Genomic DNA, 16525 nt, shown 5'->3' with positions numbered 1-16525 from the left:
CCGTTCAAAACTACCTGAATATTTGCATGCAAATATACTTCAGTTCAAGCCATGTTAATTGTCTAAGTCACTAAAGATGAGTTTTGGTGCTGAATTTGAATTCAGCCTGGTGCTTATACTTGGAAAATAATTACATATAAGTAATTACATAAATTTGAATTAATATAAGTTTTAAAGCCTCTACAAAAATGAAGCAGGTAAAGCTTGGACGGTCACGATTGCACCCCCGCCCCGCCATCCAGGACATCCATAGCAGCAGCAGGCAACGGGCCATACATCTCATCTTAACCTTATCCGCCGACTCGGTTCATTTCATTTCCGGCTGGGCAGGGCAGGGTAGGGCAGAGTTTGTTCTCACAGTACCAGCACTATCGACGCAGCGCAGCAATCCCACCAGTGGCGCAGATGGCCGTGCACTTGGCAACGACGCCCTTGTTTCTGGGCACCAAACCTTCTCAGACACCATCATCATCCTTCACCAGAACTCCCTTCCTCGGCTTGCCCCTCGCCTCTTCATCCAGGCCGCCGTACGCTCGCGTCGACAACGTGTCCAGGATTCTCTGCCAGGACAAGGATAAGGCCGCTCTCGTGCCGGCAGAGCAGCAATGGATGTTTGATTGCATCACTGGCCCGGTAAGAAATTTGTCGCCATTTCATTGCTGTAATTCCATTGAAATATAGTCCTAGTATTTCGAGTTGGATTGGTTGGCACCATCTTAGCATCGCATGGATTGAGCTGGAGTTCAAATTGATTGGCTTAGTTTTGTTGACCTGACCATGTCTCAAGCTGATGATGAGTGCCTATCTTGATATCAGCTCAAGTCAGTTGCAGCTCTATGACTCGGACACTATGTTAGATGATATGAATAACCATCTTGCCTAAAAGCTTAAGCTATTAGCTATATACATCACTTATTTATCACTTATTTATATATCAACGGGAGTCAACCAGCAAGCACATTAGAGCTAATTAGGATTTTTTATAAATACTCGGCTAGGGCTTTAATATTTAGGATTTAATAATTCAGAGTTTTAAAACCAACCTTTTCACTTGGGGGCAGGGAGGTAGAAATCCCTGTATTTAACTTGTTTTCTTTAATTCCTTTGTAATGATATATATATATATGTATTTTCATGACAATTGTTCAACTTGCTGGATTCACTGCCACGAGCTTGAAACAGATCAACCACCCCTGAGCAGGAGCTGAACTTCCACTGCCTCCCACTGCTGCTATTGCAGAAAGATGCTTCTGGTTCTATATTTGTTTTGTCACTGACACTGCCTTCTGATGCCCTTTCCAGTCACAGTTGCCATCACTTCTCTACATTGTTGGACACTGCCCGCCCGAGGATAAGGCTATTTTTAAGAGAATGAGAATATTAGAAATAATACTACAGGGTTTAAGGGCATTTGGTTACTAGGTTTGTAAAGATAAGTAGCTACTAGCTAGTGTTAATATTTAGGAGTAATGGGTTGATTCTTTTTGGAACTGTCCTTTCAGCTTAGGATAATTAGAATATTCCTATAGGACAAAGAAGAAATTCATGTATTTCATTTGTGTTGTTTAATTCCTTAATGATAAAATAATTATCTTTGTAACTCCTGTAGCCTATTGGCTTATATCCTTTTATCTTGTCTATGTAGACCATCCATCCTCTGAAACTCATAGTACTCGAATGTGATTTTTTACTTCTAATCTAAGATGGATATTGGTCTAGTAGATGCAATACAACCTTATGTTGACAACTTTATAATACGTGACAAAACTTCATGAACGTCTACCCTTTAACTTTATTAGATCATTTAATTGCTAAATTCACCTTCTATCTCAAATATGGGCTATTTTCTATTGATTGCTTCCTGTTGAGCACTTATTTTTCGAAACTTTCTCTAATTTAGTACTATGTTAGTTTGAAGAATTGGTTGTTTATTGTGCAAATGATAGATTTTAAGTTTAGAATTAAGTTATACTATGATGTCTTTTGAACTACATATCCCCTTAAACTCCAAATCTTATCTGGTACATATGCATTTGAAAGTATAGGAAATGTTGACGAGGTTAGTGTTATGACAGTGAATAATAGCTTTCTATCAATTCAAGGTCAGCTAAATGCTTCAAGACTTGCTGGTTGTGTCTTGTATATTCTGTTTTGTTAGTGTTTTTAATTTTCAACATATTTTTGTTTACTCAGCTAAAACTTTCCTAGTGTATGCAAATATCTAGCATTTCAGCGAGTTGAGATAGTATGCTTCTTATGCTGTTGTTTTGTGTCTTAGGATGTTTTGAATAAAACATGGTATCCCAAAGCCTCAGACCATGTTAACACAGATAAGCCTTGGTATGTCGTGGATGCAACCGACAAGATTCTAGGAAGATTGGCTTCAACTATAGCCATTCACATCAGGGGAAAAAATCTGGCAACATACACTCCTAGTGTGGACATGGGAGCATTTGTTGTAGTGGTATGCTGAATGTGACACCAATGATTTTTTGCTTACTTCATATTATTTTGTTTGTAGGTCAGCTTCTTTTCTTTCGTGAATTCCTAGGGTTAAGACTGGCTATTTTCCTGTTTAAAAATACATTCAAAGTACTCGCTTCAAATTACTGGCTTTAGGAGAGGTCTTTTGTAGAATATAAAGTGTTATCTCATTTGAACAGTTTGAATCTCATTTTCTCATTACTATTATACGTCTAGGATATAATGTGCACGCATAAAAGATCATATTTCAATGGGCATTAAGCTCAAAGTACCAAAGCATTGTCTTATGATTTGGATTGTTGCTCTCATTAAGTCAAAATGAGTTAATAACTTTGTCTATGTTACTGGTTGGATCAGGAAACAAATCTTCGTAAACTAATATACTTTCTAAATTTTGGTGTAACATGAAAATATGTCTGGGTTTCGAGAAACAATTGATTCAGGAACAACTTCGGGATTCAACTCTCTCTACAAGTAGCTGTTTTCTGCATTTTGATGAATCTATTATGTAAGACTGCGACAGATGTTCGTATGTGTCTCTTCTAACATGTTCTCTGATTACTCCTATATCAATAATTATAGTTGTGCATTGAGATGGCATTATGAATGTTCTTGCTGTTTAAATTTGAGTGACATGTGATAAGATTATGACTTGATACTTGAGGTATTATGACCAGTTTTCATCTGATCTCTTTTGTTGTTGTCTCTCTCTCTCTCTCTCTAATTCTTCTTATTATTAGACAGGTGGTGCTTTTTTTTTCTTTTAATTCTCTCTCTTTTAATTATTATATATATATGTATATGCAAGATAAAGTAAACACTGACTTTGTTGATTTATCCACTGGTGTCATCGTAGTGTCCTGTGTTTGCTAAAGATAACTTCTTCCATCCCGACTTAAAGTACCCATTTGTTTTTTTTATCATAGAGATTAAGAAATAATAATATCTTATTGGTTACTTGAATTGTATAAGATGATTTTGATATTTTTCCTTATAAGTGTAAAGAAATTTGAACGGACTCACGAAAATGGTACGTTTAGGGGGGACAGAGGGAAAGCTATTCTTTGATTCTATTCAGTACCTCATAGGAAAGCAAAAGTGATTTTTTAAAGTTTTAAAATTGCTTTCTTATATAGGTCAATGCTGAGAAGGTTGCTGTATCTGGAAAGAAAAGGACGCAGAAACTCTACAGAAGGCATTCTGGACAACCAGGTGGAATGAAAGTGGAAACTTTCGACCAGCTTCAGAAAAGAATTCCTGAACGAATAATTGAGCATGCTGTCCGAGGGATGCTTCCTAAAGGACGTGTAAGTCTCCTCTTCTGCAAACCTCTATTTTTACCATATCATGATATTAATGAAAATACAAACTGCTGGTTTATATATATTTTTTACTTTATTTTCTTCTATCATTTGCTTTCTACCAGCAGGGTGAGACAGATTAGACTCAGGAATTTTTTGTAAAAGGAAGCTTGAAAATTTTTCTAGTTCAACTCAGATCTGAATGGTTCCGAACCATTTTGAGGAATTATATGGAGGAATTATACCCGTGATATATATCTGAATTGAAAATTGTAATTCTGATTATAAATATTACAAACTAGTAGATATATTATTATATTTTGTACACTAAACTTTATGGAGATGGGTAAAATAAGATCAAGGCATTATGCAGTACTGTCACGATGTAAATATATATATATGTATGTATATATAGAAAGATATATTGTTATCCTTGGTTGTGTTTCATGGATAATCAGTCAATTAGTGTCGTTGGTTGCAGCTTGGAAGATCATTGTTCAACCATCTCAAGGTTTACACGGGTCCAAACCACCCCCATGAAGCTCAGAAACCCATTGACTTGCCCTTGAGGGATAAGAGGATACAAAAACAGGCATGAATAATTGTTGCCCCGCATGTTGTCTCCGTGAGAAAACAAACTGTTGAGGAGGCTACTTTTGGGCTTTTTAAATTATTTGCGCTTTTCTTGTAATTGAATATAGCAGTGGCAGTTTTATGATGTGCGATCTTAGCATGTGTTGGCTTTTCTTTTTTTTGGTTTGCAATCTCTCCCCTCATCCCTCTTCAGTCAGTCGTATTAACTTCCTTCCTGGCTCCTGCATCCGCTGCTGGCATTTCTCCTTCCATTCCAACGCAGAGTTGCAGAGTGAGTGAGAAGGATAAATGCCCTGCTGCAAGCAACTTTCAAGCTTTGGGGGTATGGTGGGACATACAAGCCTGTGCACATGATAGTAAGTGAAACACAAATTTAACTCTCAGTTCTTCAAGTGCTACGCACGCTGAGTACAACAGACTAAAGGCTAGTAGATATATAGAAAAACAACCCATGCATCTGTTTGTATTTGAAAATATATGATTCATTTATTTATTAGGATATAGTAATAGTTTAAATAGGAAAGCAATATTACATCTGGCATATATATGTATATATATCTATACATAGATACTACATACATATAAATCTACACTAGTAGTAGTGCTACTACTACAGCCTTATTTATGCCGTTACTGTTACCATAACCACAACGAACTTATAACTACAGAGCCAGCCAGACAAACAGACAGACAGGGCAACAAAACCACAAAGTAATAAGCAAACACTGAGGCGGTAATATCTCAATTACAGTCGAAGTCGAAGTCACACTGATTTACCGACCGACCATATAGGCTCATCAGTCTGTACAGCTGACACTAGATTTATCGTCAACCCAGTCCATACAACAACAGTGTATAGCGTGAGATTCACAAAGGACTAACAAGCTCTTACATGAGATTTGTCCCGTTCACAATACTTACAACTACTACTACTACTACACAAGGACATTAAAAGAAGTGACAGAGAGGGGTATTTACAGCTCCACAGCCGAGGCCATATCCACTCCACAAAACAGAACAGCTACGGTTTTAGAATGTAAAACCACTGTTCAACTGGACTGAGAAGGAAGGCCTGCCGTAGTTGTCCAGGGGAGTTTCCACTTTTACAACTACTCCAGCTTTCCCCACATTTCCATTCCACTTGGACCTTCCCACCTACAAACACATTATTGCATTCCAGATAGTTAAGTAACTGAATAGAACAATAGCAAGATATTAGAGCTTCCAATACACACACACACACATATATATATAACACACTCCATTCAGAATTTCCAACACAAATCAAGCTTCCATGTTTTTTCAATTTTTATTGTAATATTACAAAATTTTAAAAACCAAGAATTAAGTTAAAAGCAAATTCTAATTCATCAAACAATTTTCAATTTCAAACCTAAAGTCAACAATATTAGTGAGACATGCTTCTGATAAACAACTTGGCATGAAGCAACAAGTTAAATGTCTATGACTAAAATGAAGACGCAGCCGACTGGCATTCAAGAATGAATAACTTACAGAAACAGATGCATATGCTGACGGATGGGTAACAAAGGCACAGCCACAGATAAGACTCAATTCGTCCTTCAGAGAATGAGTAAGTTCCATTCGCAAACCAGGGCAGCTTCCCCCAAATGTCGGACATAGACTAAGGAAATCAAAACATGTATAAGTGAACCATAGTACCATACATCAGGAAGACTTCCAGGCCACAGACTGAAGGCAAATATAACATTAGAAAACCGAAGAATCTAGAAAAGAAACAAAAGAAGTGATACTTCTACTGAGCAAACATTCAGAAAAGACTAACCACAAGAAAACAGTACACTATAAAGGGTACACCATCCCAATAAATATAGTTCAATAAATGCAATTACTATATTACCTGAACTGGATTGTTGGCCTCACCATGAGACCAGATCTCTTCCATGCTAATGCCTGCTCCAAGCCCAGCGCAAATGATTTATCCGGCCACTGGAATGTTGGTGTTATGCGTGTACCCCACTTGTACTTCACAAATTCAAGGGAAAAATCAGTGATCAAGTGTGTGTGAGGGTGGGGGGGGGGGGGGGGGGGGGGGTTGGGGTTGTAAGGCTGTAGTCTAAATGAAACCAAGCAAAGCAGAAAAGGTTCAATGATAAATGCATTTTCATGGAAAATCATCGAGCCACCTTGCAAGAGAAACTGAACTTCATTTCTCCTGGATATTGACCTTGTGCTTGTAGTAAACCCCCACGGAAGGGCAGAAATGCACTAGTGGATAAACCCTCACCTGATACATAGGTTACCTGACCATTTGGAAATTGCACATCCATGAAAGACTGCACACAATAGAAAATTTGTAAGCCAATTAAGTCAACAAAACTGAGCTCTAGGAGGAGTTGATACTCCAGCAACCTTCGCAAAATCATCACATTGTTGCAGCTCGAAAAGTGTTTCTAAAATCACGCACACTGCTGTTATAAAATTAGATGGCAGATTTAAGCTTACACAGGCCAAAGGGTTGAGGCAGATCATTGACATTAACAGCCAACTTCTATGCTTTGACCACACAGCCGGGCAAAGAGAATGCATACCATTCTGCAGAACACATATGGGGCAACTAATCAATTTTGTATCTGAATAAAATGCGAAGAGCATAGATAGGATAGACAAGGAAAAATGATTCGGACTTATTTCTTGCTTAATACATTATTGAAACCCCAAAATTTAACAATATCCATAGCATTAAATATAGAAAGACTGCAGATATGAGAAGGTTATTCTAAAATTAATATTTCATAAATTATAATAAATTTGTCATACCTTCCTATCATATCCATACCACAGCAGGTGCTGCTTTGACAAATGCACAGGCAAGAGAAGTGTGGAATCCCGAACAAAAAGTACAGGCCCAAGCTGGACAAGGAAAAGAGGAGAGGACTCATTCCCTGATGTAGAGCTCCCTTGTGATGCCTCTACTCTCCATAAATCTCCCCTGGCAACCAGAGAACTTCCCACACTTCTTGTTCTACTGTCATAGCTTGATGTTAGATTGATCATACCCTATATTCGGAGAAAATTTGGCAAATAAACAATTAATAGATGTGGGACAAGGGAGACGCATAAAGATCCGTTTACACACTCTTTAAGGATGAAAGAATTTTAGGCACCACTGTATACCTTGTTAGTCAACTGATCTAGAAATTATATAAGTAGTAATGCATCCTAGAGATCAAAGATATCACATAATCAAATGCGTTACTACTTTCTGGTTGCAATCTTTCTACTTATAAATGGAGAATATGGCAAAAGTAAAATAATTAACCCAGTGATTTAACTGGAGGGCATAAATTACATTATGAAAATTTTCAATTTCAAGTTCAAATCATTGATGATGCAACTCACTGAAGCTGGTAAATTATCCGTCACTAAATAGAAAACTTAAGTCCCAAAATCATTTCAAGCATAAATAAGGGCAAGAAAAGAACTGATAAAGATAAGCCCAAATGGAGCACCAAACATAATAATCACCAAATGTACATAAAACCTATTGGCATTTTAATAATCAGATCTCCACAGATAATATGCACTATTCTCATTGTCGTTAATCTTGAATAGCAACAGAACACTAAAACACCAGAGAAGGATAGAATATAGCAGGATAACCTTTAAAAATGATGGTTACAAATATAACAGCTAGACGCAAAAGGTACAGAGAAATCACATAACTCCAACTTTAAACACCCCCTTATATTTATAACTGTTTTACTCTAGGATATGTAAAAAAATCTAATTTAGAATCAAGGTTTGTGAATTCCTCAATTAGGATTTAGTATAATTAAATCATTTACATCTATTATATAAACCTTATCTATAAATCTTTCAAATATTGAATGAATTTAATTTAATATATTTTTTTTTTCTTTTCAAAGTTACTGACCTAGATGCTATCCGATTATATGAAATTGACCTTTTTCTTCACCATTAAATGTCTAGAAAATTAGAATGGAAGCAAGACATCAACACTGATCCAGGCGGCCGTACGGCCTGTCTAACGTAGGATAGATGGCAGATGTTTTTGTTCCTTGCAGCTTGAGTGACCTGCAGCCTACTCCTGCAGCAGAAGCACCACTACCACAGAATGCTGACGGCATCCAACAAATGCACCGGTGTACTATTTACAAGTGTGATTATTCTAAACCACTTTCCCAACAAATCCTTAACCAACCAAATGTGATTATTACTACAGCAAAATCTTACTCCATCAGTCTAGCATATTATGTCACTTTACTTTTATGAAAATTTATAATTTTTTTAATTTTTATTAGACTAATTAGTTATCTTAATATATAATTATTTGTATTATATTGTAATTAATTTTACTAATATATTCTTAATTATTTAAGAATCATACTCCTTCTAAATTCTCAGTAAATGTGACCATATTAGGGACGGAGGGAGTACTTAAAGAGCACCAAACCATATAATCTAACATCTATATAAAAAGCATTAATTTAAACATCTAGGCAACATCACTTAAATTTGTAGCCATGCACACTTGTTAGTTTTCACCCCCAAATTTAATCAAAACTCGAAAGTTCCAAGAATAATTTCTAACACAATATTTCTATTACACGAACATAATTAAATCAAAGTCAATAAGAATCTCCTGTTTAAATTTAAACCCGGGTCTTCAACAGCTTAAAACTAATAGTGCCCATCCGTAGGTCACATAATCAAATTTTATAAATTCTTCACATAGGAAAAGCTAATATGAATTGCACACACATGCACATTAAAATTTTTCAATCTTCCATTTGGATTCATCCCCACAATATCAGCACTATTTGCATCCATACAAACAGAGCCTGTACTCTTGAAATCTTGCTCTAAAACAATCATTTGCCAGTGCAAATCTAGACTCTTAAAATTAATAATTTTACCTCCGAACCACCCAAATGCTTCAATGCTTTTGCACCGCCATCAAAAGTCTCATCCTCAGTTAAATTCTCTCCAACCAGAGTACTACTCTTAGAGAACCCATAATCCTTGAACTGCTCCGCCAATGATCCCAAATCCTCCTGCAGCACGACACCTAAACTTGGTATCGAACCCTGACCCACAACACCCTGAGTTGTCCCCACATTCTCATCATGACGGAAAGGCCCGGGCAGCCTTCTAAAAAATTGCTGAACCATACCATTCAAACACGCACCGAAATCAGCCCCCGCCTGCCCAATTCTATTCCCGATATCCAATATAGCGGTCACGCCATTGATTGCGGAATGATCCACAGAGAGTACGAAGTCGCTCTTGATGAAATTCTGTGCCGGGAACTCAACCTCAAAGAGCTTCGGGGTGGGAGGGGATGGCCATGGGAACGATGGCGGAGTAATGTGAGATTGAATCAAACCTGTGAAACCCTGCGCGAGCTTATCGGCTAAATCCAGCCCGTGCCGCTGCACCTCCTCCCACGCTTCAAACGATCGCTCGACGGACATCATCCCTATCGAATCAAAACCCTAAAATTCGCTAATTCTCCCCAGCAACCTCAGGTAAATTCAAACGACAATAGTCACCGGAAGGAAGGAAAACCTGACCCAACGGTCAACGCCGACTCGAAGAACCCTAGAACCTGCTCATTCTTCAGCCAGAATAAACACCGGCTGTCCCGGCAATTAGGGGTAATCAAGGAAGACCGATTACCAACTCCACACTCTCTACACCCAAATCAACACCGGCACTAAGCTCAACACAGAACTCCGATCCGCCTACTTTACGTGACACAAAATACGTTGAACATGAAGACACTCTTCAACTCAATCAACTAACAGATTCCGTTGGCGAGGGGGCGAGCTGGAGGCGCCTGAGAAGATAAGAAGTACTAGAATACGAGCCCGACCGATCAATGCCCTATGCCCTGCCCTGCCCTGCCCTGCCTTGCCTTGCCTGCTAGCGTTGCCTGAAATGAAAGGGGTGTGGTGGGGTGGAGTGGGGTTTGGGAATTGGGATTGGGGCCAGGAGGGTGGGTGCTGACGCCACGTCGCTGGTTAATAAAAAATCCCATGTTGATTGAATGAATATGGCAATGAATTGAAGATGAGAAAGCGCATTTTGTCCACTCGAAAAATATAACGCAAAACGTTGTGTTTCTTTTTTAGTTATCTCTAGAAGAAAACCACGACTCTATCTCTCTATCTCTTTCTTGCTCGCATATAAATTACAATCGAATCGAATGGGTGGGGACCCGCCGGGCTTAATATATTATCTGGTTCATAATTATTTATAAATTAATTAATAAAAGCTGCGCGCGATATTATTTAGTAATGTTTAGCTAGATACTATTTATGAATCATTATTTTAGTAATGTTTAGCTAGATAAATATCTATTAATTAAATTAAACGCGACCCTGTGATATGGACGGGTATTATTATAGATAAAAACTAAATAAAAAAAATTCAGTGTTAATTTTATAAACACATAATTTTCTATCAATTACATCTAATTTGTCTTTTAAATTCAAATTCAATGATTAAATTCACATTCATAAAAAAATAAAAATAAAAAATTGCACATCCAATGATACTTTTCTATCTTTAAATACTCTATTTTATTAAACTATCAACAAATAATAAATTTTTACAATTTTCAAAGTTGGGTAAAAAATCTTTGCTCAAGCCCCAACTAAAAGAAAGAAGTATTGTATTTGTCGCATCAAAAACCTTAAACATTTCTGTAAACATTAGAATAACAATAAAAAAAAATATGGGTAAAAAAGTGTTGTCATTTTACAAAAATACTTATGCAAAAATTACGGAATAAAATCCATTCTATAAAAAATATAAAAGTTTCAAATGTACTTTTGAATTGCTTACTCCCCAGTCTATTTCAAGTCATTCGGTCTTATTATATTTCGCACAAATAATGACTATCAACGCTTCAAATATAAATCACAAGCTTGTTGCATTGGCTAAAGCAGCCGAAGAGATGTCAATACATACAATAACAGGATGCTCTTATAAAAAAGTTTCAACTTTGAAGAAGTCGGTCACGTCATTGAAAAACAATTATCTTTCCCGACATTAAAAAAAAGTATCTATAGATCAATATCGCAACAAAAAAAATAAAAAATATTATAGACTCAGTCGTATTTCAAGCATCGGCCAACTCTTTCATTAAAGTTTTATACGGTAATGATTGACACTTTTAAAATGTCAACGGATTATCAACTACCGAAGTTTCAATATTTTGATAGCAAAGACAATAAAAAACAATATATAACATGTTTTGTCGAAACATACAACAATGTTAAAACATATGAAGATTTTTTTAGTCAAACAATTTGTGCAGTCGATAATAACTTCAACTGATACATTGACTTAAAGACTACTTCTATTAACAATTGAGTCTTAGATTAGTTCTATGTCACAAAAAGAAGTGTCAACATAATAGAATTTACCATCTGAAAGTGTTTTTGTATTTGTCACAAGCTGTGTAATGAATGCCTAATCATTTTACATTCTAATTTTGTGAAAATATATAGATATACATAGTTTGGTCGAAAATTTTCAGGAAAGTCACTCACTTTAAAATCAATAGCAATCAATTTGAATAGTTCTAGTTTTGATCTAACGACTGTATTTGGGTTAAAACGTTAGTCTAATGGACCTGGGTTCTGACTTTCCTACATTTGGAATTTGATTTTTCTGAATTCTTTACAAACTAACCAATAATTAAACCATTTTTTTCCCCTTCCCCTTGTGTTCGTTTCCAGCTTGTTGAATTTCTGTGGAATGACTTTTGTAGTGTGAGTGGCATCTGAAATTATAGCTCTTTAATTTACTTGTTGAAATGAAAAACATATACTATATGATATCACCATGAAGAAGAATTAAAGGAGCGGGATCAATGGCTATCAATGCTTGGTGATGCAAAAGTGGGTGGGGGTGGGGGTGGGCATGGAAACATAACTAACTGACAGAAGGGATTGCATGTACAGTAGTAGTACCTGGATAATTAAAGATGGTGAAATCAACGTACGTAAGCTTCCATCCATCTTGTCTTGTGGTGGCCTGGGCTCAGTCAGCCGCTGCAGACACGATAATGATGAAGATGACAATTAAACATATGTATTCATATACTGTATTGTATGTATATGGCAAGAAGCAAAATCAGCAAGCTGTTATTAATAGATCATGAATACACCCACATCCAGGTGTCTCATGTCTCCGAATCACAACTAACAAAGATTTCAATGCATTTGGATTTGGCCTAATTAATTAACGAGTTCGAATGCAAAGTGGTTTTTAGTTAGGTGCGCCCAAATTAATAATTATACGGAGACATATACACTTATGTCTATCAATTTAATTTAAGTATAATGAGATTTTATAAGAATAAATAATATAATGTAAAAAAAAATAAAATTAGATTCTAAAATAATACTAGTACTTCGTATTCTCTATTTTTATTTTTTTACAAATATCCTTGTGAATAGTTTAATTAATTAATAATATTAAATTATGATATTATTTAATATTTTTATATGAATAATCTTATTAGTAATTTTAAAATAATAATATATAATTTAAATAACTTTGAAATATATATTTAAATATTTTAAAATTATATCTAAAAATAATATATGTAATATAGATATTATTTTAAAAAGAATAAATTGTAAATATAAATATTTATTTATTTGTAATTAAGATACATAAATTTTATAAAAAATTTATAATTTTAAATGTATATAAAAATATTTATTTATTAAATAAAATATAAATAAAATAATTTTAAGTTGATGTGTGATGTTATATATTATAAAGTTAATTAAATTATTTTATATTTATTAAGTATTAAATTTAGTAAATTTGTTGTGAATTAAATTGATTTATATTTATTAAATATTAAATTTAATAAATTTTATATGAAAAAATAGAAATGCATCAATTAAAATAACACTAACAAAAAACGAAATTGAGATGGAACGGAGAGTACAAGTAATATTATAGTATTTATTTAATAAATTAATACATTAGATACATCATCATCACCACTTAAATTTGTGGGCTCCACAAGAAGAAGGAGCAGCAGCAGCACACAAAGTAAAAATGGCGGAGGGAGAGGCGGGCTAAATTGGGCCGAGCCGGGCCGATGGCAATGCAACATTCAAGCCCGAATAAAAATCTCAGCCCACTCAAACTCGTATAAGCCCGATGCCCTACCTCGCGCTCCCTCATTAGGGTTTTCAGCGATCTACGTTACTGGGCGTCTCCTCTCCTCTCATTGCTGCTCTCCGCCGGCGTAAGTCCACTAATTCCCAATTCCGTTCCGTTTAAGCAAGATATTTCAGCTCTCGTGCATGGATTTGAAAGTTCAAGCGATATAATTCGCTGTGGCTGGTGGTGTTATTATTATTTCTGATAGTTGTATTGCTGTTTTTTATTTTGTTGAAAATAGTGAAGTTTTGATGAAAAAAAATATTAGTTTTGTAGGATAATTCTGGGTGATGGATTCTATGTAGTGTTTTTTTTTTTTTTTTTTTGGTTATTTGGGGGCAAAAAGGAAAAGAAGAAGAAAATGCGGAGTTTAGGGAAGCATTGCTTTTGTATGTGATTCATGAATTTAATGTGGTGTGGCGGTGCAGAATAATTCCATGTGAGCCTAGCTGAATAGGAAAACAAACCAATGTTTTTATTTTAATCATCATGTTCGTGATTCATATGTTCTCCTGTTCACAATGATCATATGCATCCGATTATACGCACTGGGATCACTAAACAAAATAATTCTGGTGAACTCATTGAGAATTGATAAGATCACTGCATGGGTTGTGTTGCGTTTCATCTATTGCTTGATTTTGTTTAGCCGGCAATCTGGAGTTGAATAACGAAACCCGTGTAGAGATGATCGCTGCTCGCGTTGTCTTCTTATGCAGCAGCAGATCATGCTTTTCTTAGAACATACGTACGGACGCACATACCTCATCTAAGATCAAAGTAAAGGTATCATTGTTGTTGTTACTATGTATGTATATGGAAGGAACTATTAGATAGTGTGACTGCTTACAAGGCTCACAATCATTAGCTTGAGAGGACGGGCACTGAAGAGACCAAACACGGTCAGTTCTGCTCTGCAACTGTGAATGGTTGGTGGTGAGTTGAGTTGAGTCGAGTCGAGTCGGGTTGTCTTCAAAACGTAGTGCACTAAACACGACACGGATAAAATGGCTGCCTCTGCCTGTTTATGCCGTGGCATATCCAATTTTTCCCTGTTTGTTTGTTTGTTTGTTTGTGTTTCCCTATGCAAATATGTAATTTTCACTCCTGGCATCTGTTGTTGGATGGGAATTCAGGTTATGGAAGATGCCAACAATGAGGCTGATCTGGATACAAACTATCAATCGGAAGTGAGCATGAGCATGAGCATGAGCGTGAGCGAAAAGCGCAGGCGGGAAGGGAAGTCAAGATCAAAAGTGTGGCAGCATTTCACAAAGATTATAAAGGAGGATGGAGGCTGCGACAAATGCCAGTGCAATCACTGTCACAAGTTATTTACCTGTTCAAGCCGGAGCGGCACCACCCACCTGCTCCGTCACGTAACCGACGGCATCTGCCCTGCCTTCAAGAAAGAAAAGGAAAAGATGGTAACAGTCTCAAGTTACCCCCACCCGCGCAACAGCTTTCTCCCATGGAAATTTGATCATCAAGGAGGCGGAGGTGGTGGCGGCTTCGGGCAATCCTCCAGCATGGATGTTGAGGTTGAGCTGCTCTCGTCATCATCAGAGAGGATTCCAGCCGACGTGGAATCCCAACCCCCCCCTATGCCTATGAAAACAATGGAAGAGGCGGAGGCGGAGGACTACAGAGGCCCAACGCCTCCTCCTCCTCCTTCTCTACCTTCTTCCCGCGGTGGAAAGCTTGTTCATCCCCTGCACAAATTGCTCCCTCAACCTCAACCTAAAGGCGAGGCATGGATGAACGAATTCCGGATGTGTGTAGCCAAGCTAGTGGAGCTCGCCAATGGGAAAGTCCCGGTGCTGTCTGCTGCATCTGGCGATTACTCGATATCGGCTGCCTTGAAATGCCTGAACGAGATGGAAGACATCCCGCAGTCAAGCGAGATGTATTTGGACGCATTTGAGATTTTGCAGGATGGGGGGGAACGGGAGTGCTTCGTCTGTTTGCCACCAGAACCGCGTCGCCGCTGGCTGCAACGTATGCTGCACCGCCGTCACCCCCTGCGCTATGGTTCAAATATCTAATGGAAGCGTCTGCCGTCTGCCATTGCCATGGATAATGGTGGTGGGGGAGAGAGAGAGTTTAGCTGCTGCTGCTGCTGCGGGTGTTGTTGTGCTTGTCCTTCTCTCCAGTCAACATAACCTCCTGAAGGCGGCGGATTGCACCTCACCTCACCCCATCTCATCTCATCTCTCTGTTATGTAATGTTATGCCATGCCATATCCCACTTTGTAGAGAGCTGAGTATTGAGCCACCAAGGCAAGGCACGGCACGGCGCGGCGCGGCACGGGTTTTGTATAAACAAGCAAACAAAGGGAAACATAACATGCATTAGTGTATGTCATAGTGCGATTGCTTGCTGCTGCTTTTCATGAGAGCAGAGGAGAGGAGAGGAGATATTAGCAAGTGTGTGCTTGCTTACATGCATGACTTCTTTAGGGGTAGGGGTAGGGGTAGGGGTAGGGTTAGGGTTAGGGTTAGAGGTAAGGATCCTGGTACACTCACATACGTACATACATGCTTGTTTTAAATCAGTTCCTTGTTAGTTACATGATGACGATGATGCCTGTTCATTGGAGCTCGCTCGCATCAATGATTTGTCGAGGCCGCGTATGTTTTTATTTTGATTTTATGTATTATAAATAAATAAATATTTTATGTAATATATTTTTAAAAATAAAACAGTTGGTTGGATAAAAAGTAGTGGCAAAAATTAAATAATTATATAATGATATAATTATTTATAGAAATGAGACTATTATTTATAAAATGAAACTATTATTCAAAAATTAAATGAGATTATTATTTATAAAAATAATAAATAGAATTATTGTATTAATAATAAAAAAAATTATAAATTTAATTTGTGAAACTTATACTCATAAAATTAAAATTTAAAAAAATAAATCAATAAGCCAACACGT

General features: G+C 36.9%; 3 protein-coding genes across 10 annotated transcripts; 2 read left to right on the top strand and 1 right to left on the bottom strand.

Moving 5' to 3' along the window:
* The first annotated feature begins 246 nt into the window (after positions 1 to 246).
* LOC127254113 (50S ribosomal protein L13, chloroplastic-like) lies at positions 247 to 4518 on the top strand. The gene is made up of 4 exons (XM_051279014.1): positions 247 to 633; positions 2279 to 2464; positions 3621 to 3791; positions 4267 to 4518. Exons 1-4 carry the CDS (start codon positions 406 to 408, stop codon positions 4381 to 4383), a joined length of 702 nt encoding a protein of 233 aa, XP_051134971.1. The 5' UTR covers positions 247 to 405; the 3' UTR covers positions 4384 to 4518.
* Positions 4519 to 5068: 550 nt separating this feature from the next.
* Positions 5069 to 10412, bottom strand: LOC127254112 (uncharacterized). Its single transcript, XM_051279013.1, has 7 exons — positions 9302 to 10412; positions 7182 to 7421; positions 6867 to 6956; positions 6548 to 6697; positions 6262 to 6386; positions 5895 to 6024; positions 5069 to 5534 (listed from the first exon to the last, which is right to left on the bottom strand). The coding sequence occupies exons 1-7, from the start codon at positions 9860 to 9862 to the stop codon at positions 5409 to 5411; spliced, it is 1422 nt and encodes a 473-aa protein (XP_051134970.1). The 5' UTR covers positions 9863 to 10412; the 3' UTR covers positions 5069 to 5408.
* A 3069-nt stretch (positions 10413 to 13481) lies between these two features.
* Positions 13482 to 16264, top strand: LOC127254967 (uncharacterized). Of its 8 annotated transcripts, XM_051280348.1 has the most exons (4): positions 13482 to 13665; positions 14300 to 14366; positions 14449 to 14516; positions 14717 to 16264. In XM_051280348.1, exon 4 carries the CDS (start codon positions 14720 to 14722, stop codon positions 15623 to 15625), a length of 906 nt encoding a protein of 301 aa, XP_051136305.1. In that variant the 5' UTR covers positions 13482 to 13665; positions 14300 to 14366; positions 14449 to 14516; positions 14717 to 14719; the 3' UTR covers positions 15626 to 16264. The 8 variants fall into 8 exon arrangements, with proteins under 8 accessions (XP_051136305.1, XP_051136306.1, XP_051136303.1 ...); XM_051280349.1 differs by lacking the exon at positions 14449 to 14516; XM_051280346.1 differs by having other exon boundaries at positions 14300 to 14516.
* Positions 16265 to 16525: the final 261 nt, after the last annotated feature.

Source organism: Andrographis paniculata, unplaced genomic scaffold (assembly GCF_009805555.1).
Source record: "Andrographis paniculata isolate CXL003 unplaced genomic scaffold, ASM980555v1 Contig52END, whole genome shotgun sequence".
Lineage (NCBI taxonomy): Eukaryota > Viridiplantae > Streptophyta > Magnoliopsida > Lamiales > Acanthaceae > Andrographis > Andrographis paniculata.
This window is presented reverse-complemented; position numbering and strand designations above follow the sequence as displayed.